Source organism: Frankliniella occidentalis, unplaced genomic scaffold (genome assembly GCF_000697945.3).
Source record: "Frankliniella occidentalis isolate FOCC.00 unplaced genomic scaffold, Focc_3.1 Scaffold313, whole genome shotgun sequence".
Taxonomy (NCBI): Eukaryota; Metazoa; Arthropoda; class Insecta; order Thysanoptera; family Thripidae; genus Frankliniella; species Frankliniella occidentalis.
The window spans coordinates 307,669-319,461 of record NW_026267438.1 but is presented as its reverse complement, the minus strand read 5'-3'; the positions used below and the strand labels follow the sequence as shown (position 1 = coordinate 319,461).

Below are 11,793 nucleotides of genomic sequence, written 5' to 3'. Positions count from 1 at the left end.
TTCCTATTTTATCACAGAGGCCATGCTCAGTCAGACAGTGATTCAGATGAGTACAGTCGTTCAGCCACTAACAGAAGACAGGAAAATATTGATAAATTGCTAAGTTTGGACATAGGTACATATGAAAAACAGAAGTGTTTACCAGAGCAACTCAAACTATAGAGATAACATAAATGCCATTTATTAGAATAATTTTTAAATTTTAACAGTCATGACCCTCTTACAGTTCTACCTAAGAATGGCCCAACATTAAAAAAAAAAAACAAGGCCAAAGGAAAAGGTGACTTTCTAGCAATACTTCTACTTTCTGACGATAAAATGTTTCAGTTAAACTCAACATGATGTTTTTTTTTTACACTCTTCTCTTGAGCAGAAAACACTGATCCAACTGAGCGGCGAGTAATGCCACAACGTGCTGTTAAGTGCAAGCCAACAGCATTGCGAGCCCAGCCAGGTGAGTGAAACAAACTATACCTGAAAATACAAGAAAGTATTCATGGGATAGGAAGTCATGTAAATGGTAAAATGGCTATTTAGGAACTCACATCATAATTTTGTTTGCTTTCAGAGAACAGCGATGACTTTGATGAATTTGAAGATGAACCGGATCAAGAAGTAGGAAGTGCTGAAGATGGCAGGAGGGGTCTCTTTGGTGAGGCAAACAGCGTTTCACAAAAGGTGATGTTTTGTTTCTAGCATCCACTCAATACCTCACTTTGTATTTTTTTGGTGACTTCTCCATTTCTTTTCCAGAAAACTGTTTCAAGGAGACCACGAGAGAAGGTAAATTCTTAACTAATCTTCAGTTGAATTTGATTCTGCAAAATAACAACACTATTTAATTACAGATATTTCGTGACATTGGGCAAAAACTAAACGAAACTGTGGCACTTCCTCAATTCCCAGAACATCTTAAGGAGTCTCTGATGAAGGGTCTAGTGTATGTCCATCAAAATCATACTAAAGCAATGAATGACTTTCTAATTAAACACATGATAAAGCAAACTGGTGGAACATACTTAGAAAAAAAGGAGCTCCAAATAATAAAAGCCCAGTTTGTTGAGCGATTAAAAACTATGGAAATGGATGAAGATCTGGTTCAATTTTACGGGGTGAGAAAAGTCAGTTTTCTGAATTGTCTGTACTCTAAATGGTTATCTGAATCTATGAAAATTTTCTGCTTGCACAAGGAAAATATCATCCAAAAATTGAGTAATTCTACGAGAAACAGGAACAGCCACATCAGAAACAGGAAACCAAGGTTAGCAGCAGCAAGAGCAGCTCGGCTTCTTTCACCACCACAGCGAATTGAAGAGTAAGATAAATACCATTTCAACCTCTTGAATAATCAAACAGTGAGATATAACTTGTTCTTCCTTTGTATAGGCCTGATGAAGATGAGAGTGAAGTGGCAGAAAGATTGCTGCGTAGTCCTGTTTTGAATAAGGAAGTTGTTAAGAACGCGCTCAGAAAGACACAGGAACGGGAGTCTTTTATTAGAGCAAACCCTGTCACAGAGACAATGTTAAGGTACCCATATCTCTCTGATGCAGAATTGGTAAGTATCAAGACTCTACAGATAGAAAAAACCCTGAGTTTTTCCTTGTGAAAAATGTAGTACCCACGTAACTGCTATTTGCATGTTTCTATTTCAGTTAGTTGAAGACTATGCAAGCAGAAAGTCAATGGAGGTCATAAAAATCAAGATGAACTTTGAACTAGATATCCTACCTCTTGCTACAGTTTTCAGCAAGGAAGATTGCCCACAGAGCGAGCTACAAAAGCTACAATTAATAAAGGAAATTGACACTTACTTCACTCAAAATGAACAAGATTGGCCATGCATCAAGTTGTGTTACGTAAGTGAAACCAATAGGAATATTTAGTAAAACTGTAGATTAGCAAAACAAGAGATGAGATGTGTTAAATTGGCATTCAATATTATACTCATACCTTGACTCTGCTTCCTCCAGGATCAATGTGGTGGTGTGCCAGTCAGTGAAATTCCACGTGGACAAGCACCAGCGATAATAGCTGTAACAAATGACAAAGATATAACTAGTGTCCACCTGGTGTTTAATGGTGGTATTTTAATTTCACATAAGCAGCCAACAGCATTTCTAGCAACTGCTTTGACCTTAGGTAGTTACTATGTCTTTGACATAAACTTTCCCGATGCATACATGAGGCTACTTAAAGTGCTTGACTGTATATTGCACAAAACGGAACCAAGCTCCAGAGATGAGACAGATGTAAAAACCTTCATGAAGAAAATGAAAGAAGCAAGAAGATTTCTACTCAATTCAATACAGTAATCTTGAAGTAAAATATGCTCAACAGATAAATATTAGAAATTGTAAAAAATATGTATAGTTTCAGTAGCTTAAAAGAACAGTATCCACAATGAATTTGTTTGTCAGGAATTGTTTGAATAGATACATGGTATCCAAGGAAAATGATCACTTCCAATAACATTCCCAGACGGTTCCCAGATAAGAAATTAAGACTGATGTTATTATAAACTTTAACTTCAAAAATGAAAAATTTAATTAGATATAAAATTAGAATAGGAAATTAATTTATCTATTGTTTTAATTATTTTGATAATCTATACAAGCGTTAGGAATAACCAGTTCATCACCTAACAGCGTTGAAATCAGTAAAGATTCCTTAAAATTGTCCAAAGAAAGTTCATTGTCATCAACTGCAATGTAAAAGATTTGATTTTCAATAGAAGATATTTTAGAGTACCTCTCTAGATTAACAAAGAAATCAAAAAGATGAAAAATATGTAATTGTTTAAACCATCACCACCACATATTTCAATAAATATAAATGATTCACATACCTTGTCACTCCTTTTGTAAAGTATCTCACTCAATGGTAATTCGCCAGATTAAAACAAGCAGAGAAAGAGTCAACGGCATTCAAAGAATATGCATTGGACAAACCTGCCACACAAAAAGAAATTATGAATAATGAATCCAGTATAACTGCTAGTGTGATACAAAACTTATCAACTACTTTATTATACTGTACCAGAGTCTAGGAGGTAGAACGATTTTAATTCTCATCACAGCAGATCTTGATCCTGCTCATCCATTTCCCCAGGTGAGGATGGTAATGTACTGATCATGGATCACTGGTACTCTTGTCACATGGATAAGGAATGGGAGAAGAGTGTTCATCAGTATGCTGTCAAGTACAGAATTTTAGTCAAAAGCTCAGAGGTGAATCCTACAAAACAGAAAACAGCAAATTGTTAGACTGGATAATGTGACACAATATAAGGGTGCTCCTAGAATGTCTACTAAGCTGTCTTTCTAGACAGAAATCTCGGAGACAAAGTGGAATTTTTGGGGGGGTTCAAGTTATTAAGAAAGTCTAAGTGTTATACTATTTAATAAAGCCCAACTGACGACCAATATTACAAATTTGATTGGCTGTGGTTGCCAATTTATGGTTTTAGCTTCAGAACTAAGTAAAACATTATTATTACTTCAAGAAAAATATATTATTGGTCGTCAGTTGGGCTCCTATTAAATAGTGTTACACTTCCCCGTTCTGAGTAACTTGAACCACAACAATAATTGCAGCTTGTCTCTGAGATTTCTGTCTAGAATGCCAACTAAGAACAAGACACTGGGGGCACCTTAAGATTTTTAATTTTATTTCACCTGTGTCTAGAGGGTAGAACAATTCTAATTCTATTCACAGCGCTGATCATGGCTCAGTTGGTATTCTTGTCACACGGATAAGGAATGGGAGACGAGAGTTAATCTGTATGCTGTCAAGTACAGCATTTTAGTCGAAAGATCAAAGGTGAATCCTACAAAACAGAAAACGGCAAAGTTGTTAGACTGGATAATGTGACACAATGTCTATAAGATATTTAATTTTACTTTACCTGTGTCTAGAGGGTAGAACGATTTAAATTTTGTTCACAGCACAACCTGCTCAATTATTTTCCCTGGCCTAAAGATGGTAACGCGCTGGGCTCAGTTGGTATCCTTGTTGGACGGATAAGTAATGGGAGTAGGTAGGACCAACTCGTGAATTTGCTCTGAAGGAAAACCTACCAAGCAAAACAAAAAATAAAAAGGTGTTACCTGATTATGTTATTCAAAGTCTATGAGCTATTTCACTTTTTGTACCTTTATTGTACAACTGACCTAAAACAAAACATATGACTATCAATTTTTTGTTGTGTTTTTAAACTTTGTGACAAAGTTACTTTAGTTTGTAGACAGATATAAACTTGTCTTTAAAGACTGTTTGCCTTTGTAAATTAGAAAACTAATTTAAAAACCATAAATTGATGTCCAGGCAAAATACAGATGTTGACTTGTAGTTTCTGTAATTTTTAAAATACATATTATATTCAAGAGGACAAAACTAGCAGACGTACTAAGTTGATTGATCCTCTTCATAAACTGACCACACAAAGTTTCCTTATTAAATTGAACTATGTACATTTCGCATAATGCTAATAAGCAAGAGCTTTCTTCGTATTACTGAATGTCAATCTTGTGATGAGAAACTTTTGTCTGTGTTCACAATATTGAATGTAATGAAATCCAAGCATAAATAGCCCCGAGTCAGAGAAGAAAGCTGGTAGACTACGCAGAAACTTCCAACATCTACTGCCGTCAACGTAGAAACCTGGTATGGAAATGAAACAAAAAAGACAAAGAGTTATTAACTGAGTAAATTTAGATTTGTATCAAAATCTAGCATGTATGTAATTTCTCTTACAACTGATAAGATGGAGAAATTATTTATCAACTCTTAACAAGCATTGCCTGAACAATTCCCTTTCCATGCAAATGCAAAATAAGAAAAACGAATCTCATACAAATGAGAATCTTCTCAGCACAGGCTGCTATAGAATTAGAGAATTAGAGAGTTTGCAGACTATGGAGAAGCCTATTTCACCAATAGGTCAAGCAGAGCTTGGTTTAAATGGGAATTTCTGTAAATAAAAAGGAAACAGTACTATAGCATAACAAATGGATTAATATATACATATTCTATGTTTAAATGGAAGTGGGTGGAACTTACCAGAGGTACAAACTGAATGTCTTGAGTAAGAAGTTTCTAGAGGCTCAGTTGATTTTCATTTTACCAATTAACATATAACTGTATCATAAATTTTTGTCACTATGGTTTTGCTGCTCAACAAGTTTCAAATGCAAACTTCAATTAATTACAAACTGTTTTCAAAATCAAGAAAATTTAAAATCTTGATGCAGTGTTTCTGAAATTAAAAAAAAAAATAAACATGAGATTCAACATAAAGAAAGTTGCAAAAGCTATAAGTTGATATTTTTTTATTAAACTTACCATAAGTAGACTTTTAATTTGATCCAACCACATTTTGCAGAAGGAGATAGGCAAGAGCCTTCCTCTTATAGTTGAAAGTAAATCTTGTAATAGGAAACTTATGACTTAGCTCAGAATATTTGACAGAGTAAATCTCTCTAGAGCATGACACAATATGATAAGCATGTAACTCCGGCACAAACTTTGTTTTGTACCTGTTGTAAACAAAGGCATATTCTCCATCAACAATATAAAGTGCAGAAATTCTTCCAAATACAGTTTCTTCTGAATTTGATTTATCATGCTGAAGCAAAAGCGAAACACCTTCATGCCAACGATTTGAATGTACAACAACTTCTTTAATTTTGATAATACTGTCAGTCTCGCAAAGGTGTGGGAATTTTTGCAGGAGGCAATCTTTCTCACCCAATGTGTCAAGTGAAACTTCTGATCTGCCTTTTACAACATCACCTGCATAGAGAAACTTTCCTGTGTCTTTGTCCTTCATAATATCAGCACTTCTTTCAATTAGGACTCTTGAGGCCGAAGAGAATGCATAGTCCTTCATGTTATGGATAACCGCAGCAATGGAGGTAAATTTACTATGCATCGCTTCAAAATGAAAACAACCATGCTGGCGGATTGGTCCAAAGAGTCTAACTTGGGATCCCAGATGTACGAGGCAATGTAATTTCAGAGTCCTGACTCTAGGGTACAATTTCTTGAAAGAAGAACCAAAGTCATCAACCAACTCATCAATATGACAAATATCTGAGCTTGTTAGTTCAAAGCTCATGCAAAGATTGACAAGTTTAATAAGATTAATAACAAGATCAATTTTTTCTTTTGGACAAACACCATGAACTGCAAAGGGAAGAAGATTCAATAAAACTAGCATTTGTGAACCACTTTGACGTAACTTCTTTCCAGTTAGGTGCTCCTTTAGGATAAGACTTGGTTTTGATGAATTAAGGTGTCCAAGATTCGAAATATTCTGGATAATATCATTGACCACTTCCAACCGAAGTATAGGTTTCATTCTTCTTCTAGCAACTTTAGGTGCAATACACAAATCTTTCAACACTAAACGAATAACATTTTCAACTACTCCCTCAGCCAATAAATGTAGGGGATCTAGAGGTAGACACTTGGTTTCATCAAAGCCAGGAAGCCCAGCTAATAAACATTCACGATTGATACCATAGTTTATAGAAGGATTTTCTGATACCTGCTTGAGAGAAACTTCCACTTCAGAATTAGCAATATCAATATCACTAATTTCAACTTCATTTTCATCAGAAACTGAACTTTGAGTAGCTAAGACCTCTTGCACTCTTGCTCTATGCACTGCCAATTTGCGAATTAATGCAATGTTCTCACGAAAATGACTGCACATTTCTGCTGATGTCACTAAGCAAATTCGACAGGGTCTAAAGGCGGACCATGTCTCTTTGAAACCTCCAAGATTTGCTGCAGCAGGGTTGTCAGCAGCAATAAATAGAAGTATTCCAAAAAATCTGATAATTTCGTTGTTGATGGTCAGCTCAATACCTTCAGTTCCAAGTTTTCTTATAGCCTCCTTAAAATCCTCCATGAAGTATTTATTTCCCTTTTCCTTCGCAACTTTGGTCTTTACAATAGCCATAAGATTAATTGCTTTAAGGGTGGAACGCTTCTCTGGAGGTATGTTAGCCAATACCCAATAAAACATTCTGATATTCTGACTGCCAGACTTCGACTTCAATGCGTCACAAGGGTCAACATCATCTAAATGAGCAGTAAATACTAAAGTCACTTCCTTTTTCTTATTTTGACTCTGAACAACTGGGTGGTATTTGTAGAAGAGACCATCTGTCACTGACTTAAAAACACCTGGTTGCGAGGGCAAAGGGTTCTTTACACATTCCATAATATCTTTACAATGAAGAAGTTGTTCCAATTGAGGAACAAAGGGAACTCTGTAACCAAACTTGGTGGGTTTTTTACAGGGTTTTCCAGCTCTGATAACAGTTGTTGATTCTAAAACAATTTTCTGCAGAGAAACATTGCGACCAGCGCTTTCAATCCGGATGTATGCATCCAAGTATGGTTTAGAACTGACGCCCGCAAATAAAGACTGCCCTTTATATCTATCTATGACAGCTCGAATTTCCTTCACCATAATGTAACCATCTCTGTTAGAGAGTACAGAGTTCATTTTATCCTGCAACAGAAAATTTGGTGGAATTAGAACAAACCGGGTCTCAAAGTGGAAAAATGTTTATCAAAGAAAAACAAATAAATGTCATTACATTTAAAACATCCAGAAATAAGTTCAGAAGTTTATCCACACCGGCTACAATGGCATTGGTAGCTTTCTGGCTAGTCTTGCAATTATCTCTGATGCCAGACAAGACTTGAGCTGCCTCTCTTTGCAATATTTTGGCAGCACTAAGCTGTGGTGGATCTACATCCATGGCTGGAATAGTGTGAGACAAAGGTATTACAAAATAAGATAAAATACAAGATGTATACCATGAATTTGATAAAATAATTAAATAATTAGACATCAGAAAGGAAGGAAAGAAATTACCTTCCATTTTGGAGTTGCTAAAGATCACACAGAGAATAAAAATAGTGCTGAGCCAGTTAACCTCCCTTCTTTGCTACCTGAAATAGTTCAAACAAGAGACGAAATAAGACATGAAGACTAAGCAGTGAATCTGATTCTGAGAGTAAAAATGTTAATTTTCGTGTACATACCAAATGCAGGGACCGTAATGCGCATTAGGAGTGCAGACTGTACATGTTAACATTCTTAGGGACAATACAGGTGGGTTCGGATGTTCGACGTAACCTCGACTTCGTTCTAAAGAAGAAAAAGTGAGTTATTCTACTTGGTTAAAAAGAAAGACTCTTACTAATGTTAACCTTCATGAACCTATTTTAAATTAAAACAACGAATAGACATATCAGCAAAACAAAACATACGATCTGCACAAAATTCCCAAACACTCTCAAACTCAGTCGAGAACGGTCCATCTGCACCCAACATGGTAATGACGACTTTTCCCACCGGAGGGCGCACACATCCCGTATACACTGTTTGGTATAGTTGGTAAGCCGTGAAAGAAAGAAACAAATGACGACTATGAACGATGCAAACAACAACAACATAACCAAAACAAATAACTTTCGCGAAAAAAAAATGGAAGCTGTATGGTATGAGTTGTGCCCTAATACTTTCAAATGTGATATTTCCGCCTTTATTGTGTGTCCGCGCTTGTCTCTCACAGCTTCTTACGCGCGACAGTAGTCTGTTCGTTTGTGAGTGTTGAGTGCTGTGTGTGTCAACCATAACAGGACAATAACTGAAGACTTTACTATGTGGCCTACCCTCAGTAAGGTTATTTTCTGCTGTGCTTCAGCTGTAGAGAGCATCTGGTTGCTAGCTTTCCTCATGATGTTTGGATGTGGATAAGATACATATGGGTGAGTGAAAATCTCAATAATACATTAGAAAGGAATTTATTGTTTCTAGATGTAGTTCAGGACATGGAAAATTGAATCACTGCAATATTATCATGCCGTTTTGGTGTGAAACAACAACCTGTCGTATTCGATTCCTTGATTTTTAGTTCATGACTGGCCGTCAGTCTGGCTGTCATGGAGAAATTAGAAACCGAGCCGTACAATCACTCGGAAGGAACTCTATCTGAATGCAGCTGCTTATTTTGTTGAATCAGGCGCGTGCATAGGAATGCACGCTAAATTTACAGCGTGCATCCTGATGCATGCTAAACTTACAGCGTGCAATAGAATGCACGCTTTACTTTTAGCGTGCAATGGAATGCACGCTTTAATTTTAGCGTGCATTGGGATGCACGCTGTAAATACAGCATGCATACCATGCATGCTGAAAATAAAGCGTGCAATGCATGCTGTTGAGTTTTCAGAGCCTCCAGCGGGCCTCCAGCGGGCCTCCAGCAGGCCTTTAGCAGGCATGGTGCAGCAGTCGCTCAGCAGCCTATCCGCCCTGCCCCCCCAAGAAGCTCATCCTGTCAGCATCAAAGAAGAAATGTTAAGAGAATTTATATAAGGCGCTCAAACGCACACGGAGGTCAACAAATTAACTCCGCCTTACTACTTCCGACAATCCCCTTTGAACGCGCGCGACTGTACTCCTACCCGCAGCTCCAGCCCCACCGGCCCGCCCATCCCTCTCCGCCCTTGTCGGACGACGCTCCGCTCTGTCCACACGCCCCGCTCGCCCCGCGCCGCGTCTCCCTCTCCGCTCGTAACTCGGCCGTCAGTGCATGAATACGCACTAAAAAGCGTCCGTAACTGATACCTGAGAGGGTTATGGCCGGCCTCATGCGCCTATAATTTATATCCAACATCTTTATGGCCCTCGGCTTCTCATTATTTTGTAAAAACAATTCCTCGGGCTGCCCGCCACGTCTCGACTCTGCTCGGCTCTGCTCGGCCCAGCTCGGCTCCCGATGGCACGCGATAGTGCCGGCGCCCGGCCGCCAGGGCGCGCCAGGAGCCCCGCCGCGAGAGGTCGGGGGTTCGCGCCCCCGCCGGGTCGGGTCCACGCGCCAACGGGGCCGAACCTTTACGGTGTTTTAAAAGCCCAATAAACGGCGGGCCGCACCGCCAGGGGAGTGCGTTTAAAAGGCTCATCGCCGAGTGTTTGTGTTGTCATTACAAAAGCGTATAGTGTCCTTTTGGCCTTTTTAACCGTCGATAAATGAATACGTCTTCGTCGTTAAAGGACTGCCGGACTTGTTTGGTTGGCGCCCGTGATGCGTGGAAGCCGCTGCCCGGCCGCCCACCAGGACAATCTATTTTATACACACTTCTCTGCAGTTAACGCCTGGGTGTAAATTACCAGACCGAGGTTCACGCGTTATACGCCCTCGTAAAGAAGGTTACCGCGTGCTTTACAAATTATAACATCGCGCCTGTGTTAATCGGGAAATCAATCGAGAGAGAGAGAGAGTATAGTGAATGAATGCCACATTTGCGGGCGCCTGCCTGTCAATAGCCGCCCCTTCCCTCCCCCATCAGCAGCCACCTTGTGATTTTGTCTGCTGAGCGGGAAAAGAGGACAGTTATTCGTTTTCTAGTTTTTCTCCCCTCTCCCTTGCTCCTCCATTATATTCTCTTTTCTTTTCTCTCGGAAATCGTCATTTTCGTGTCGCCTTGCTCTAATCAAAGCAACTTGTCGATGCGGCCTCCTCGGCTGTCCCAATCTCTTTCCCTGCACCGCTGTCTCGTCCCTTTCACATTCCCTTCCTTCTATCACGTATGATTGTCATCCCTCTTTATAGACTCTCAATGATTATTGACCTAGATTTTCTGGAATGGTAAAATTGAGTGGCTACTTGCCGACATGATGTATACCAATATAGACCCTCGAAAATGGATTTTCTACAAACAGAAGAATTACCAACGTATTTTTTTTTAAATGTGATAAACCCTTCTGGCATGTGATCTGTTTCTGGCCGCATATTTACTCCTATTTTTAAGACAGCCTCCCCTGTGCTTCGTGATGGTGCAAGGCGGCCTTCATTTCGTCGCGTCTTTGATTTGTCGCCCTGCCCCGCCCCCGCGCGCCGACGGCGCCGACCACGCCGCGCAGATCAGACGACGGGCGCGATGAGCCATCAGCGGGCAGCTGCTGCCGCCGTAAAGAAATCAAGCGGTCGGGATGAAATCTCTTGTCAAATCCGTCCGAAGGCGCCATCCAGGGCGCCTGCGGCGGATGAAAAAGAAATGGAGCGAGCAAGGCGGGGGAAATAATGGCGGGAAAATTGCAGAGGAGCCATAGCGGGAGCTGTCACACCAGGCAGAGGATGGGAGAGAGAGAGAGAGAGAGAGAGAGAGAGAGAGAGAGAGAGCAGGGTGAGGGCGTGCATAGTGGAGGCGTTAGTACGCTTGTTAAGCCATCCGAGCTTTCACTTTAGCGTAGAGAAAAACCGTTTGGAGGGTATGTAGTACATACCCATAGGACACTTTTAAGAAGTGGTGCCCAAGCCTACTCCGCGTGGGGACCGCTCTACGGGGGGTTGCATACCCAGCAGGGGCAGGGCTTAGAAACCCCCTACAACATGGTTTTTCGACCGGGAAAGGGTCGCAATGTATTCTCTCATGTAAACTGCACTAGAAAATTACTTGCCGGAAGTGATTAAAGCAGGTTGCCTACCTCTAGGCGTCAAAATATCACTAAAACCATAAAAATACACTAAAACGTGGGGTTTTGTTTAATTCATCCGCGTCGGACTGTCTGTTCATGAATGTGCGCATGTGTGCGCGTGTTGTGTGCGTGCTTGTGTGGGGCACTGGTGGGGTGGGCTTAAGTCAGTTTTTTCGGGTGTTAAAGGGTTGGTATTTTCCAGAGAAGTTCTGGAAATCAACTTTTGACGCGTGTCGTGCAGCATTTGTCAACTGCCTTGTTATACGGTATGTGAACGCTACTGAAGTTGA

At 39.8% G+C, this 11,793-nt stretch overlaps 1 protein-coding gene across 3 annotated transcripts; it reads left to right on the top strand.

Moving 5' to 3' along the window:
- Positions 1–510: 510 nt before the first annotated feature.
- LOC113210876 (uncharacterized) lies at positions 511–2,799 on the top strand. Of its 3 annotated transcripts, XM_052273905.1 has the most exons (6): positions 511–678; positions 754–783; positions 849–1,315; positions 1,387–1,558; positions 1,656–1,859; positions 1,974–2,799. In XM_052273905.1, the coding sequence occupies exons 3-6, from the start codon at positions 927–929 to the stop codon at positions 2,313–2,315; spliced, it is 1,107 nt and encodes a 368-aa protein (XP_052129865.1). In that variant the 5' UTR covers positions 511–678; positions 754–783; positions 849–926; the 3' UTR covers positions 2,316–2,799. The 3 variants fall into 3 exon arrangements, with proteins under 3 accessions (XP_052129865.1, XP_052129866.1, XP_052129867.1); XM_052273906.1 differs by having other exon boundaries at positions 754–1,315; XM_052273907.1 differs by having other exon boundaries at positions 511–1,112; positions 1,191–1,315.
- Positions 2,800–11,793: the final 8,994 nt, after the last annotated feature.